The 16,460-nt window shown below is 43.7% G+C and overlaps 4 protein-coding genes and 2 non-coding genes across 6 annotated transcripts in view; 2 read left to right on the top strand and 4 right to left on the bottom strand.

The window, feature by feature from the left end:
- Positions 1-4,969: 4,969 nt before the first annotated feature.
- METBIDRAFT_172200 (uncharacterized protein) lies at positions 4,970-6,159 on the top strand. Its single transcript, XM_018854698.1, has one exon. It carries the CDS (start codon positions 5,056-5,058, stop codon positions 6,013-6,015), a length of 960 nt encoding a protein of 319 aa, XP_018711562.1. The 5' UTR covers positions 4,970-5,055; the 3' UTR covers positions 6,016-6,159.
- On the bottom strand, positions 6,139-7,530 carry METBIDRAFT_41494 (uncharacterized protein; the record flags this gene model as incomplete). The annotated part of the gene is made up of 1 exon (XM_018857411.1): positions 6,139-7,530. The coding sequence occupies one exon, from the start codon at positions 7,528-7,530 to the stop codon at positions 6,139-6,141; it is 1,392 nt and encodes a 463-aa protein (XP_018711563.1).
- A 275-nt stretch (positions 7,531-7,805) lies between these two features.
- METBIDRAFT_t152 lies at positions 7,806-7,899 on the bottom strand. The gene has a single exon. It is a non-coding gene; the product is annotated as a tRNA-Leu (tRNA).
- Positions 7,900-9,634: 1,735 nt separating this feature from the next.
- Positions 9,635-9,728, bottom strand: METBIDRAFT_t151. Its single transcript has one exon. It is a non-coding gene; the product is annotated as a tRNA-Leu (tRNA).
- Positions 9,729-11,945: 2,217 nt separating this feature from the next.
- COF1 (cofilin) lies at positions 11,946-12,849 on the top strand (the record flags this gene model as incomplete). The annotated part of the gene is made up of 3 exons (XM_018854045.1): positions 11,946-11,948; positions 12,055-12,065; positions 12,432-12,849. 3 exons carry the CDS (start codon positions 11,946-11,948, stop codon positions 12,847-12,849), a joined length of 432 nt encoding a protein of 143 aa, XP_018711564.1.
- Positions 12,850-15,381: 2,532 nt separating this feature from the next.
- The window catches only part of METBIDRAFT_172865 (uncharacterized protein), a 3,113-nt gene continuing 2,034 nt past the window's right edge, over positions 15,382-16,460 (bottom strand). Inside the window, exons 3-5 of the mRNA XM_018854701.1 lie at positions 15,889-15,947; positions 15,472-15,565; positions 15,382-15,437 (exon numbers count right to left, since the gene is read on the bottom strand). Of these exons, the coding sequence (XP_018711565.1) occupies positions 15,518-15,565; positions 15,889-15,947 (107 nt within the window). The 3' untranslated portion in view covers positions 15,382-15,437; positions 15,472-15,517. The remainder of the gene's footprint in view (positions 15,438-15,471; positions 15,566-15,888; positions 15,948-16,460) is intronic.

Raw genomic sequence — 16,460 nt, forward strand, 5'->3', positions numbered from 1 at the left:
GCAGCTTGCTTCCTTGGGATTCCATTCGGCACGCCTGTCCTGCAGCTTGATACTGGGTCATGGGTATGGGCATAATCAATATGGTGGGCCAGATCCATGTCACGAGGGTCAGAATGCTTTTTGTCTTCAGTCACTTTTAAATGATTTCTAAGATCCACTCATATCGCCATACCAACAGCCGCACATTCTATATTCCAAGTGATAAAACATTCCTTTCGAATTTTGCCCGCGTTTTCATTTGGCTTGACGCATGATTCACGGCTCATGCGATTCTTCTTGTTCTAGGAGGTTTTCTGCAACGAAGAGTGAGAGGCGCAATTATAACCACGTAGAAAATGTCTTGGTGTGCCATTCACTTCCGTAATAGGACGCTGGCTCCATAGGGCTCAACACAGTTTGATACCCAAAAGACGCAATGTGCGTTACCAAAATAGACGGAAGCGAGCTACTGACTGACAAAGAATTAATTGCTGAGCTTTCCTTGCTTGTGTTGAGATTCTTGGCAAAAAAATGGTGTCTATGGTATATCTGGCTGGATATGCAGTGGAGCGACCCGTGGGTTGCCCTGCCTGCCGCTCTTTTAAATAATTTTTGTGGCTGGTGGCTGTTCGTTGGTGAAAAGAAAGAGAGACTAGTGAGCTAAGAAGTGTATTTGTTCTTTATTGTAAAGAGATGGAAGGCTAAATAAAATTAAAGGATATGGAGAATAAAATGGTGTCAACTGGTCATGCTGAGGTAATTTTCGCAATCTAATAGATATAGGGGGTTATCCCTCCTTGACTGACTATACGCAAATTTTCTCTCTGATATTACCGTAGCTCTCCTTCATAGATATCTTGAGATAACCTTTCTCTAAATTTTCCCATATCAACTGCGTTGGTCGTTTGTCTGTAATTTCTTCACTGTATGAGGCTGGCCTGATAGGCTATAGTTTTGTTTCTTCGAGAGAAGAGAGGGGATCCCAAGACTAATAAATAAACAAATATATAAAAGCTGGGAAGAATAACTTATGAATGTAGCTGGGAATCAAAACGTGGCCTCGGCGAAATTGGAATGGGCCTTGTTGGTTGAGACGGTCATGTTTTCGCGCTTTATTGGTGAGATATTGAGTATTCTAGCTCGGCATTCATTGATTTTTTTTTTTTTTGCTTCATTTCCATTTACCTCTGGCGACTATTTTCACTGATTGGGCAAAAATACATGGGGCCATATTGAGCTGTAGGTGCTTGTTTTGTTCTCATCTAGGTCGAAAGTACTTGGTCAATGGGTTCTTGCAGTCGAAGTGAATTTGTCATTAAAGTTATAGAAACCCATTCTTTGTTTTTCAATTAACAATGTCAGTAAAACTATGTTTGGAAATGTAAAAACATTTGAATCCTTTTTGATGAAACAGAGTTTAAATCCCCTGAGTGAGACTTGAGCAGAATAGCTTTATTTGCATAAATTTTTGTATTCTTAATTTGTGAATGGATTAATCATCATTTAAATAAATTGATATTTTTATATAGGTTTAAAAAGGGGCCGTATTCCTTTCAAAATTATTGGCGGGGCTCACATTAAATTGGGAATGGCAGATTGTTGGATAGTACTATTCTTTCGAATCAGCAAAATCTCCTTTGAGTAGGAAAATAAAACTTACAGCTCAAGGTATATTAACGCTTTGTCGATGAGGGGGACATTTACTATGACTCTCTAGTCAAACGAATAGAAATCATTGGTCTGTATATTCGGGTAACTTTGAAGTAACAGAGATAGAATATTTCAAAGTAGCGGCTTCTTAGGCAGGAAACGGACCTGGGCTCTAGTCTTGCGACGATGATGTTCTTCTTTTCTCGTATACCACGGGCCAATGTCTGTTGCACAAGTCAAGCTCATAATCTTAATTTAAAAATGAAGCAGAACTGACAAACAAGGGAAATATTTTCTTAGAATTGTAGGAAAAACAACTTCCTGATTCTTCTTTTCTCAAAAGGTTTGGACTCCCTATGCTTGAGATCTCAGTTTGTAAAAGAAGAGACGATTAAACATTTCTCTATAGACCAGTAGGTCGGTACACCGCGTGTTGTGATTTTTGTATACTAAGGAATTCTATCTCGCCTCTGGGCTGTTTCTGTTTTTGAACACCTGCTAAGATCAAAAATTTCGGGTAGAGTATCTCGTCGGCTAAGTTGGGAGGGCAAATGGAAGTGCACCCCTGGTGCCCTGATGAAGAACTGTAGTTTGTGGGAGCATAGAGACAATGAAATTATAAAAAGGATAGCGATTTCTATGAAAAACCATTAAAATAGTGACCTTGGTGATGAAAATGTTGAGAGTTTCTTTGAGTTATTTTGTTTGCCGTTAGGTTAAAAAGCGAAATCAACACTGTGAATAGCAGCGAAAAAATATGGAAATAAGAATTGTTTGAGAATGTTCCTTCGAAAAATGCTCAAGAATTTCAGCAAATTTTACCTTTGCTCATATCAAAGAAAAGAGTTGTGGGAAGAAGTTGATTTTTGCTGCTTACGCCTATTTACGTGTGTGGGCCCGATAGCCCGAATCCGCATCTGATTAAAAGGGCATAAAAATCGGCGAGAAAACCAATTCATAGATAATTACCACCACCAGCTAATAATACTGTCAGGCCAACTCTGGACCACAAATGCTTACAGAATTAGCAATTAGAGTTTGCAGATACATCTGTATATTGTGTTCAACATTTGAAATTTTCGGTTGCGGCCATACCATGCAGGAAGCACTGTTTCCCGTCCGATCAACGTTAGTTAAGCTGAATAGGGCCACACTGAGTAGTGTAGTGGGAGACCATATGCGAAATTGTGGTGCTGCAATCTTTTTTTTTCACTTCCCGATGTAAACTTATTCGCTAATTAGCTGATGAGAGGAAGGCATGTCTGGCAGTGCGGGAAATTTTGCATGAGCAGGTAAGTTATATTGCATTGCATCGACGAAAAGGAATAATTGAAAAAGTAGAATACTTCTCTTAGAAGACATGCAATGCGATACCTATACACTTAACATTACTTCCGACATAGAACAAAGAATTGTCTCATATACAATGGAGCTACTCTTACAGACGGAAATGGTAGTATCTATATATCCAGACTGAAATATGTAAAAGAGAGTATTTACAAAGCATTTTTTTTCAAGTGCCCGTAGCAACTCAGCCAAAAAGAAGGCTTCCATACTAAACTTGTATTTGTTTTCGAACTTCTTTGCTTTCTTCTCGTATTTCTTGCGACTTAATCGGATAAAGCTCTCATTCTTTTTCCCAAGCTATAGATACATGTTTTTTAAGAACGGAATTTACTTTTTTTTCAGAAGTGCCGCTATCTTACTCACTGAGTAACCAATACTGTGTATCAAAAGCCTCCAAAAACTTGATGTCAGAAATCCAGATTATATCGACGACGCCTGTTTTCCTAGGATTATATGGCCTCAAGGCCCTATAATGCAACTTAAACACTTAGCGCTAAATACGAAAACAAAAATTGAGTTTGTGCCGGGCAATCTAGCAATGAAAGAACTTTACTCTCCTCGAAAAATCAATTATGAATTGTCTCCATAGCACTAATACAGCGCACTAGGCTGATCAGCAAAACTCCATTCCCTTTTTAATCTCGTCTGATTAAAATTCCATACATAGATTTTGCTATCCAGCTGCCTAATTCATCCTTCTTATGTGGCATTCGCTTAATATTCGTACACTTATAGATTGCTCGGCCAATCTGCTGCACGTATTCAATGTGCACTTTGGACGTTCATGCCTTGGTTTTACAACCACACAAAGGAAACTTCTTGAGTATTTCACAGTCCTGCGTGTCCTCAAAGAGTGCTCTTTTTAGAATTTGAAGAAAAAAAGATATCATGAGCTGAAGAAAAAGATTCAAGAAGACCAGACCCTAAACGATCTTCCCCCCGTATCAGCAACCAACAAGAACATGTTCTCACCAAAACATATTTCACTGTTTAAGTAGATTTTCTTATTGTCACCAACTCTCTTATATAATCTGACTTTATGATAAATGTCCTGTTGCCAATTTCACCACGTCTAAGGGCACACGGTCACAGATTTCACAAGCTTAGAAATTTGAGAAAGACAAGAGATTTTAGCACAAATGAGGCTTATTATCGCGAAAGCTCTGCTTTAGTAATTGACAAAAATAGAGAAGAAAAGGTTTTTTTTTCTCGGTTTCGGGACACCAGCTAGAATTCTTCTGCAGCCAGTACATCAATGGCCATAAGCTACAAGATCGCAGCTCAGGTTTGGTTTTAAGCTCAAACAGCTCTCTGCTTCCTTGAGCAGAATGTGCCTGAGGCACCGTTTCTATCGCCGGTGTTCGCAAGCCCATAGGCGCAATGCAGCACCGGTTATTGCAGACTCACAGACGAATGTTCCCATTACCCAGCTTTTTGGTGTGAGATCAGACTAATGATGATATTCTCTCTGCCGTGGTATGCTTATATAAATTGCTTCAAAATCTCTTGTTCTCAAAAGCTACCTGTGTGTTGGTAATAAGCTGCGTTTTGTTGTGCTTCCTTGCCTAATTAGGAAACACATTTACCACCGTAAAAATCGAAAGTCAACGGAAATCAGTACATGGTGAACTCAATAGAATAAAGGTGACCATATAATTCTAACTTAATCCCAAAGAATTTAAAATTAACTCAAAAAAATGAATTAAGCTCAACAACATATCCTTGCTTCGCTCATACGGCCGCACTCAGATCTCACTGATAATCTCGTTTTCAAGTCCTCAAAACCTGACGCAAAGAGGAAAAGGAGAGAACGGAAAATGGAAAAAGGCTTTATAGTTGCAAAATAGAACATAGTCTGTCTAAGCCAAAGTAGCTTCTCCAACCACACGCCGTCTTTCACCACTGTCCTCCCCTGATCGCCAATTCCTGAAAGGCTGCTTGCCTGCACAAAACAGGGCCGATCCGCGCAAACATAAACATGAGCCAGATCTTAGTTCCACTACTCCTCTTCTTTATACCTGAAATACCCATAAGTCTACTTTCAGACACGCTAGGACACCTGAAAAAACGCCAGGAATAATGTCGACAAACAGACTCAAGCTCCATACTGACAAGGAGAATGAACACAAGATTGCCCTGGCGAAAAACGAGCTACGAAACCCGGCGCACAGGGAAATACCCGCCGGCACCAGCGTGCCCACGAAACGACCCCTCTCTGCAAAAAGCAACATCAACGAAAAACGTGTTAGAGTGCCGTTGGGCGGAAAAAACCACAACCAAGCTTTCCCGGGCCTACAGAGGTCGAAACTGTCGTTGCCGCTGACCTTCCAGACGCCCTCTTTAAGACAGCCTGGCCTGACTCTCCAGGGCGACATTCTTTCGACAAAACCCACATTAACTAAGTCAAACCTGTCGCTAGGATTTTTTAACAGGGTAGCGAAACCCAGCGCGCCTGCTCCCCGCCCAACCAACCCACACAAAAACACACTTTTCCCGCTGCAGGACCTGCACCGGCCCAAGGACCTTATCCCCCGTTTTCTGTCCGACGATTTGATCAAAGCGGCCCCAAAGGCCTTGCATCCTCTCCAGACATCACTCAATGAGACACTTTCCGACGCGACCGCTCAACTTCACGCTTCAAACGTCCCGTCGCAAGAGCATTTTGCCAAGAACAGAGATCCGATCAAGAAGGGTACATTCCGCCCGGAGATTGAACTGCTTATTGAAGCGCTCGCAGAAGACGAGAACAGCATAGAGACCGTCCCCGAGGCCGAGAACCGCGAGCCGCTCGATTACGTGCCCCTGGGCGTGTCGCCCTTGTCCAAGGCAGAGGCGCCATTTCTCTACGAAGAGGAAGCGCCACGTAAATTGACCGATATGTTTGCCCCAGACGAGCAGTTCTTCTCCGATGACGAGGAGCAGTGTAGCGATGCAGAGAAAGAACTGAACACTGCGTTTTACCGGGAATTGAATGGCACTGAAGGCAACACGGCCTTGGGGCTCACTGCCGCGGACCTTGAGGACTTGCTTGACTTCTAGCTGTGTTCCACTATGTACACAAACGACACCCACTCCATACCCAATACTATATACACTGTCGATGCGTCGCCATCCATCCAAGCCCCGAGCTCTAGGCCAATCTTCCGCTCTGCCAGGCACCACTTACTGTGCCGTACATTCGGGGGAAGGCTCGCCATGCGCGTAATACTCATCCTCATGGCCTTGGTACCCGTGAGCTCCGCCGTGTTGGCGGTGTTGGGTGTTCTGGGCGGATTCGGGCTCTTCGTATTTGGGAAGCGTGTCTGCACGTGAAATGGAAAAGTCCGTCACGTACTCGATGTTCGCCTCGGGCAACAGGTCGGCCAGCACACTCTGCTTTTTCTTGTCTGCGTCATTGCGGAGATCCGTCGGAAGCAAGTTCTTGAGCTTGTACACGTCGTTTTTCTCCAAGTACCAGTTGTCGGAGGGAAATTCGATCTCGATTTCCACGTACAAGTCGCCGCGTTTCTTTTTCGAAGCAAACCAGCCCAGCGCCTTGTTATGTGCGGGCATGCCTTCGCCCGAAACGCGGATGTAGTCGCCTGGCCGGACCACCTTGCCCGTCGGCGTGCTGAGGTGGATAGCCCGGCCATCCAAATGCTTGGCCACGATTTTCGAGAAGCCCAGGAGGGCCTCCACCAACGTGATCTTGTACTTGACGAACAAATCGTCGCCCTTGCGTGTGAACACCTCATGTTCTTTGCAATGGAACGTGAGAATCACGTCTCCGGCCTTTTTCCCGGGAGCCTCGTCGGACTCTCCAGCCAACACCACCAGCTCACCTGAGCGGGCGCCTGGCGGAATCTCGAACTCCAAGATCTTGGTCTCCTCCGTGACCAGTGTTCCGCGGCACGCCTTGCACTTGTCTTTGGTACGAAAGGTCTTTCCTTCGCCGAGACACAGCTCACAGTCTACATGGAATTGTGAGACCATTCCAGGCCCGACGCGCTTGATTTTGGTCGTGTACCCTTGGCCGTTGCACAGGGCACATGTCCGGGGAACCGCCTTCTTGCGGGCGCCTGTTCCGTGGCAGCTGCCACAGAGAACGTCACGAGTGGAGGTGATCTTGACGGTTTTGCCTTTGAACAAGTCTTCCAACGTCACGTCAACCTCCAATTCCGCGTCGTCGGTCTTCTGCTTCCCGCGTGTCCGGGATCTCCCGCCAGAGTGTGGTGGAGCGCCTCCGTTCATATTCTGGAAGAAGTTATAGAAGTCGTCGGCGCCATACTGCTGCGAGCCATAGCCATCGCCATACGGATTGTTGCTGAAGCCCGGGCCTGTTTCGGCAAACCCGTCGGCTGTGCCGTAAATATCGTAATCCAGTCTTTTGGCCTCATCGCTGAGAACCTCGTACGCACGTGAGATCTCCTTGAACTTGATTTCGGCGTCCTCCCGCTCTTCCTCAGAAACTTTATCGGGATGGTAACGAAGCGCCAACTTCCTGTATGCCTTTTTGATGTCGCCCAGCGACGCGGACCGCTCCACCTCAAGGATTTCGTAGAGATCGATTTCCATGTTGAGCGGAAAAAGTGTGTTTCTTTACAGCCGCAAAGTAGCCTGAACTCGGTTCTTTCTCACGTCGCTCTCGTATTTTAAATCTACAAAGCTGTGCCCATCAGGACTGCATGGCGGACGTGCAAGCCCAGCGTGCAAGCCCAGCGTGCGAGCCAAAAATGGAGGGAGCACAAGCATTGCAAAAATGTCTCGAAGAATAATCGACCCGTATTTAGAAAAATAAAAGCGTTGCAAAAAAAAAAATGGCAATAGACGCCAAAATAAAAAAAAGAAAGCGACGTGGACAGGATTCGAACCTGCGAGAGCGAAGCTCATGAGGAGGTGCTATTTAACCTGCACCTCACGCCTTAACCACTCGGCCACCACATCAACAATACTGTATGTGATTGTGAACTAGTATATCAAGTAGACAAGGCTTTACGAGCACGAAAACTGATATACTCATCCATTCTGGAATTCTGGTCAAAATTGCTCGTTCTCTTTTAAACAAAGTGTAGGATATTGCACAAACAAGCCGTATTTAAGAGCTCTTCGGGGTTCATAACTGATGGGCCGATGACATAACTTGAAGGGCTTCGGCCAATGGTATTGACAGTTACTCTCTAAAGCAATGATAGGAATACACCTAATACCTTAGAACAAAGATGCACCACTACAAAAAAAAGTCGCATGTACCAACAAACACGCCATGCTACGAACTATAGCCATGTCCGGATGGCATACCTTTTTGCTCGACAAAACGGGTCAATTCTTTACACACTGATTCAAGACTTCGATGTCCTAGTGTTCGGGTCACAAATGGGAGGCTGGCTGTGAGCTTTGCCCACTTAAGCCTTTCATTAAGGTGCTTAAGTATGTCGTCAGGTCTCTAAAAAGATGAGATCTGGGGAATCGAAGTGATCTAATCGAAATTCAGCGTAACTTCGTTGGAAGTCAAGAAGTTTAGATTTCTCGTAGCTTATTCCATTATTGTTTACTCGCTCAAATGCTGTGATTATGCTCTTTTTTTGGTCCTTCAATAACTCAAAAGAAACAGTTGTAGACAACCCAGAATGCGGGAAAAGTCTGCCAACTATTCCTCCATTGCATACAACTCTTTAAGCTTACCCTGAGCTCATTAGATTGAAATAAAATCCGACATCAGCGAGTGCTCCCCTTTCTCAAGATCTGGAAATGGTTCAAATAGAGGAGGACACAGAAGAGGACGCCCAAAACTCATATTTTTCTACATCCAACAAACCAAGCAGCCGTTCTTTGAAACCCAGAGTCTGCTTCGACTTTGTTAAAGATCTATATCCAACCCTTGAGATTACCATGGGTAAACACTCATTCGAACACGACATACCGGAAGATCACACGAGATGATCTTCAAAAAACCACCAATGTAAGGAAAACAATTCATTCATGTGTACATACGCAAACGAAAACCTCAATTAGCTAAAACGCTACTTTGGAAAGGCAGAGAGAAACCAGGAGCAGCCATGTGATGGAGCCATCAGAAGTCTTTTTCAGCTAAAAAGAAGACACTTGCTATTCGAAACGCTAGCAGTTGATCATTTTGACCAGAAATTATTTGACAGTTACGTTTGCTGAGAATATATTGAGACTGAATTCTGATGTCCCATTTTATACTTTGACATTGTGTTTCAATATGGGCAGCGGCGTCCTATAATTTGAAGCGCATTTGATCAACAAAAGATCTAGCTAAGGAAGGAGACTTGAGAAGATCTTTATGACTTTGTAAGCATGTTTTAAAGCGTCTCTAGTGTCGAGATACAATTATATCCGTTCGATAATCGTTATCTGTTCAGGAAGATAAACGATTTGAAAGACAATCAGTTTGAGAGAGCATTAACCTTGATAGATCCATAAACATTTACCGGCTAGAAATTTGCATAAAATGTCTAACCTTTGAACCCGGAGAAGTGTCATTTGTCAAGTATGATACAGAGGGTATCATGTTTCGCTCCTCTTTTTCGCCATCACCACAAAAGAATTTCCGTGTCAGGGCGAATAACTTCTGCAAAAGGCCTTATTTTTTGCTTGACTATACAGTTTCGAGAGTTTAGGCAAAACAGCTATCGCTTTGCAAAATAAAAAAAAGCGACGTGGACAGGATTCGAACCTGCGAGAGCGAAGCTCATGAGGAGGTGCTATTTAACCTGCACCTCACGCCTTAACCACTCGGCCACCACATCTGTTGATGAAAAACGTAAAGAAACAAGAATTACTCAAACCAAAAAAGATGGTAAAGCCTAATATTTTCCTGATGCGAAATAAAGATTTTGTTTTATAAGAGTTGCTTGAATAAAAAAATAATTGATTTACAGCGAGCAGCGAGTTGCAGAAAGTTGGCGGCTATTACGGGCCGAGCTAAGACACTTGGTACGTAGCTGGGAGCTGTTTAAAGGTTTTTTATATATATTCGTTATACAGTTTTGCCCCTTTAATCAGATGAATCTACCAAAAAAAAAATAGGTTCCAGTCAACAACTCCTTGGAGTATTTGATAAATTTGAAGTGGTTCGTCGCCACGGTCTTAAAGCTACACTCTTGAGCATGTGGCGAGTCGCAGAAAATGAGCTGCTCAGATCATCTTCAAGCATTTTGGAACAAGGAATTTTCAACAAAGACCTCTTCTAGAACACATGTCGTAATATTCAAGAGGTAAACAGATGTGTACCAAGAGTAGAAGTCTTCTTGAAGGGAGGCATGACCTCTTTGGGAGATTTCGTGAATTCGTGTTTGCGCCGTCTCCCCTAAGCCAATATTGCGATCTATTTTAGGTATTTCTAAACAATTTTTCGTTAGTGGCGGGAATTTACATCCTCCAATGACACACTATAATACGATGTTGTTTTTTTTTTTCAAAAAAAAAAAAGAATTATTCAGGCCGCGATTGGAAAGGAAAAGAGCCGCAAAAGTATTCCTTTAATAAAAAAATATGACTAAAACCCTATGCTCCCTGACGCTAGAGCATTTGGCACCTTCAAGAAATATGTTGTTTTGGTCTCGATATATGAATGTTCAGTTTTCATATCACGTCTAGAGGTAGAAAGCAGGAAGCCTTCGATAATCAAGGCTTGATTGACTCGGGAAATGATTAAAGAGGTCCGTCCGTTGGGGCTTGGGAATATAAATTCTCTATATGGAAAAAACAAACAAACAATAGAAACTTTGAGCAATGCCAGTTTAGACAGACACCCACATTAAGACTTCTCTCAGGGGTGCCGTTGCAATCTTGTGCTTGAGTATATGAAAACAAGTTCTATTTCTCCAAGTTCTTTTTCCTGATTTTGATAATTGTAAGATTGCAAAGAGCGCATATAAATTGATCGGGGGTGCTATAATGAGTCAGTTGTTTGTATTAAAACTCTCAGGAAACAACAACAGATATTTGGACGTAAGTGCTGGCTGATTTATTGTGTTACTGAAAAGCAGATCAATCAACGAAAAAATTAATATTTATCGTTCATAGAGCATATAAACCGCGGTATTAATTTTCGGGGAAGGCGTGGCGAAAAGTGTATAAGTTGCGTAGAAACAATGCCTATTTCAATGCGGTTAATTACCTATATCTGATTGTTAAAGAATCAGACATATTGTACTTCAACTGTCATGTAGTGTCTAAGCCCGAACTAAAATTCATTAGAGAACAAGCTAGCGTTAGTTAGGATTGCACAATGTTTACTGATCACCGTGTATGTGCTCTAAACCCTGCCAAACTCATCGGCCATGCTCACCCAGATATTTCACGCGGTCAGAAGCAAGAGAAGCTTAAGGAACTACAATCTTCCCTTCCAAACACCTTCAAATAAACATGTACTACTAGTATACTGTCTTACTAACATGTCCCATTGAATAGGCCTATCTTGGACATCCAATTCCAGTATGCAGCCCTCAATTTCTTCTGGAGTGTACAAAAGACAGACCACTAATAACCTCAAACCCACAACAACCCCGTATTTACCAAAATGTTCCCGTGTGTATTTGCAGATCAGGGCCAGGTACTAGTATCGTCCTGCATGTGTGTCTTTTCGTGTCGCCAGGCCCAAGCACCTGTGCACGAACTACTGTGCCTCCAGCATCAGGCGACAATGCGCGGAGAGGTAATATACAGAGACACCACCATTAAGGCAAGTCCCCATCAGAGGTCCATAAAAAACGGCAGCTGGCACCCAGCTTTAGATGCTTGCCCATGGTACTTTTTTGGAGCCTGCCCGCCAAAACGTAATTTCTAGGACAGCGATTTGCCCGGATGTCGCCGAGGTAGAAGCCGCGGCAAGCACCGGGCCTGCATACAGAACGGCGCTCGGGCGGCGGACGTTCACCCAAGGCAAACCGCACTTTAGTCGAGAACATAGCAACATTCCTGACCACCTTACCTTTTTTCCCAAGCAAACCAAAACACAAAAAATGGTATGTTTCCGCTCTCCTGGAATGGGCAATTCTCACCGTGGTACACGCGTAGCCGCAATTGGCACGTGACCAGTCTTTTATCGCTCCGTACTAACAAATGTCCCAGTCTAGATCAGGGTATGTACCGCCATGCCGTGGCGAAAGTCGTTTTAGATTTGGTTGAAGCGGCCAAAACCGGAGAAATAGGCCGAAACCGGCGGAGCAGCAAACCAGGAGAACAGCGAAAAAAGAACCCGCAAGTAGAATGCCGCATTGTTTTTTCTCTCTTCACTAGTATTAAGGAGGGGGACAGCTGTTGCGTCATGGACAACACCAATGCGAGCCAGAAATCAGCCAACCCGCGTGTGTAGTCCCGCCATCACACCTGCAGCAGCACGCCGAATTGTGCCCTGAACCCCCCCTTTCCACAACACGCACAGTCTACCAGCATGCACCAAAAGCCGCCCGAAACGCGTCTGTTCCATGAGTACTAACACACCACAGAGTTGCAGTTGCCGACGAGTCCTTAGCCGCCTTCAATGACTTGAAGTTGGGCAAGAAGTACAAGTTCATTGTGTTTGCCTTGAACGCCGAGAAGACCCAGATTGTCGTGGACGAGACCTCGACCGACACCGACTACGACAGCTTTTTGGAGAAATTGCCAGAAAACGAGTGCAAGTACGCCGTGTACGACTTTGAGTACGAGATCGGTGGTGGCGAGGGCAAGAGAACCAAGATCGTGTTCTACACCTGGTCGCCTGACACCGCACCCGTGAGATCCAAGATGGTGTATGCGTCGTCCAAGGACGCTTTGAGAAGAGCGTTGAACGGAATTGCCGCGGACATCCAGGGCACTGACTTTTCCGAGGTTGCGTACGAGTCTGTTTTGGAGAGAGTCAGCAGAGGCGCCGGCTCGCACTGATTTATGACGATATAGGGCCGAATGCACAACAGTAAGAGCGTGGTTGTAGGGGATTTTGGAGGAGACGGGGGAGAGGTGTGGATAAAGAGGAAGGAGGGGGAGGACGGCGAGGCTTTGGACCAATGGAGGGTGGAAGAGGACCAGGCCATTGCATGCCAAAAGCGCACCTCCATCGATTTGCATGGCTTGAGTCGGTGTTCAATATAGAGAAAAGCTCTTCAAGCGTCCGTCCGGTTTGGACTGAGACCAAAGAAGATCGAAGTCAAAGTATACCCGATTATGATACGAGACACCCGGGATGTTGTTGAAATATCACTGGATCTTTCGGTGATGTGATTTAGTGGTGGCATGCATGGAATTCTTTGGAGGTTGATCAAGAAGTCATCTTTCATCGAAAGTGGAAAATGTTTTCACATTATAGTAGGTGCTGTTGCTAATTGTTTTGGGCTTTAGCAAACACAATCTATTTGGGATATCGCATGTAATACTACTTGCAGTTGTTCGAATGATCTTGATAAGACATCGTGCAGTGTATCAGTTTATGAGAAGGAACGAATGTCTCCCGGTGAGTTATGCTTTGATTGGCGAGCTTGATATAGGGGGCATTTAATCAGCTGTTAAGCACACGGTTAAATTACATTCGGGCTTTTGGATTCATCCAGGTACCCAGAATATGAGGGCCCCAAATTGATTCAAGTGCATGAAGATCAACAGCTAAAGTAAAAAGCTTTTGAGGACGTTGATGTTCTGGACTCAACTTTATTGCGTTCTGAAATTGCTAGTATCAGAATAAGTATGAGTAGAACGTCGGGTGTCGGAAACTGGGCTAATCATCAATCTAGTATGTTCCCACCAAGGACAACAAGACTGCTTTGAAGAGAACCATTACTCGAACTGATCTTGAAATCCCGAGAGGATAAAAATTGTATGTTATTCAATTAGTATAGTGGTGACCCTGTTGTCGACTTGACAAACAACTTTTAATTTTATCTTCCAAGCAAAAGAAGCCTTCTTGCGCGTCAACTGAGCCAGATACTGTTGATGAATGAGGAATCTCCAATACATAATTGCATCCATCGTGACGGTTCTCTTCTGAGAACTCTTGTTGTATACTATCACGATGCCACTCTAATTTTGAATCATCCAAATCGTACCCTTGACCAATGTTGAAAAGGGGAATTTAAATGTAGTCCGCTATTAGGCCTTCCCGTGTCCTCAAGTAAGTATGCATGTCACGACTTTTCGAACTACCCATACTAATATCCAGCTTGGTCAAAAATTATAGTTAGATTAGAACCAACCCCATCACTCTCAATGAATATTACTCTTGGGCGACCACATGAATGTACCGTTTGAAAATCAGTTCAAGGCCCTAGAATGACAGCAAAAGGCTCACACTTCACAAACCTTCCGAAAATTTACGGGTCCCTTTATTCCAGCAATTAGTATTGTTTACTTTATCAGACTAATAATGGTAGAGATAGAGTCTCCCACCAATGGAATATCCATGAAACGCGTTCTACCGAAATAGAACTTGATGAGACAAGCCAAGCAGATTTCAAAGCACAACCAGTGAGGTGTCTTGTAATGGTGAAACGTTTTAAGAATAGTCAAAGCCTTAAAGACAATCTTGTTAGGGCTGGAATTGGGTCTATCAAACCATGAAATTGATCAATGATTTATGAAAGGGCTTACACACTTTCAGCCCCCGGGGGTGAATGAATTTTTATGCCGCTCCTTCTCACGGCTTTTTAAAATGGTATTGTTCAAAAAATCATGTTTTCTGAGCCAGCAATACGTCTCTTCAAAAGAATGAATTTCAAGCAATAATGGACATGGAGAGTTTTGGGTAATTTTCGGTAATAATGCCATAAAAGCCCTGTAACTTGAGTAATTGGTGAAGGATATCTTAACATGTCACCCGAGAACTGTAGATACATCAAGCATCAGCTTGAGCGAGGGGTTCAGGAGATTGTGACCCTCGTGAAACCGTTTTTGACAATTGTTATGTAATTTAAGTCAAGAGATCAAGGCCATCGGGAAACCATTTTTGTCAATTGTTTAGACTTGAAGCCAAAAGATCCAAATACAGCTTTAAAGCAACGAATGAGCCCATCTGAGGTATACAAGAAAACCGGGCTCTGCACGTGGTGTATGAAGTTTTTATGTGGCGAGATCGGGTGTCCCGATACTACAAGTGTTACAGCAGAACGGAAATGTTTTGGAAAATGTACTAGATCAACAAAGTACATTGATGGAGTAGTCTACATGAAGGAGCACAATCCGATTGAATTATGGATCCAGTCCAATCCACGTGTCCAGCTTCCTGATCATGTCTTTTTTCCGACTATCCATATCGACACAGATCCAAATTCGTGTCTAGTTCCAGTTCCCTTCGCCGTCGGTTTCCATTTCCATAGCCATATCTAATTTTTCTCGCTTCTCCCTTTCGACTTGCCACCGTTGCCTTCCTACTTCCCTCCACAGCCTATTTCAATTCGCAGCTAATTTCCACTCGCAGCTTACCCCCCCTCCTAGCTAATTTCTTTTCGCAGCTCATTTCCCGGGTCATTCCATTTCCAGCTAATCTCCATTTCCAGCTGATCTCCATTTCCTGCTAACCTCCATTTCCAGCTGATCTCCATTTCCAGCTAATCTCCATTTCCTGCTAACCTCCATTTCCAGATAATCTCCATTTCCAGCAAATTCCCATTTCCTGCCCACCATCTAATTTTCCCTTCCTAGCTTAACCCCCTTCTCAATATTCCCCTTTCCAATTTCCCATCCCCAGCTTTCCATATCCAGCTAATAATACACCCAGCTAGTATTATTCCCAGCATATTATTATCACCAGCTAGTTTTTCATCCCAGCTTATCCCCCTCCCAGCTCATTCCCATTCCCAGCCTGTGTCTATTCGCAGCTAGTTTTCATTCGCAGCCAATTTCATTCGCAGCTAATTTTCAGTCCCAGCCTATCCGGATTTCCCAGCTAATTCGCATTCCCAGCTATTTGGATTCCCAGATGATTCCCATTTCCTGAAAATTTCCATTGCCATCTAGTTTCCCTTCCCAGCCTACTCCGACTCCCAGCTCATTCCCCCAGCTAATTTCCATCCCAGCTTACTTCCATTCTTATTCCCCTTCCCATTTCTCTTCCCCATTTTTCATCCCCATGTTACTCCCAATATTCCCTTCCCATTCCTCCCAATATTCCTCCCCATATACCTCTCAATATTCATCCCCATATTCCCCCCAATATTCCTCACAATATTTCATCCCCATATTCCTCCCAATATTTCCTCCCAATATTTTCTCTCAATATTCATCCCAATATTCCTCCCAATATTCCTCCCAATATTCCTCCCAATATTCCTCCCAATATTCCTCCCAATATTTCCTCCCAATATTCACCCCAATATTCATCCCAATATTCCTCCCAATACTCTTCCCAATATTCCCTTCCCATTCCTCCCAATATTCATCCCCATATTCCTCTCAATATTCCTCCCAATATTCATCCCCATATTCCTCCCAATATTCCCCCCAATATTCCTCCCAATATTTCATCCCAATATTCCTCCCAATATTCCTCCCAATATTTCATCCCCATA

This window comes from Metschnikowia bicuspidata (genome assembly GCF_001664035.1).
Source record: "Metschnikowia bicuspidata var. bicuspidata NRRL YB-4993 chromosome Unknown METBIscaffold_3, whole genome shotgun sequence".
Classification (NCBI taxonomy): domain Eukaryota; kingdom Fungi; phylum Ascomycota; class Pichiomycetes; order Serinales; family Metschnikowiaceae; genus Metschnikowia; species Metschnikowia bicuspidata.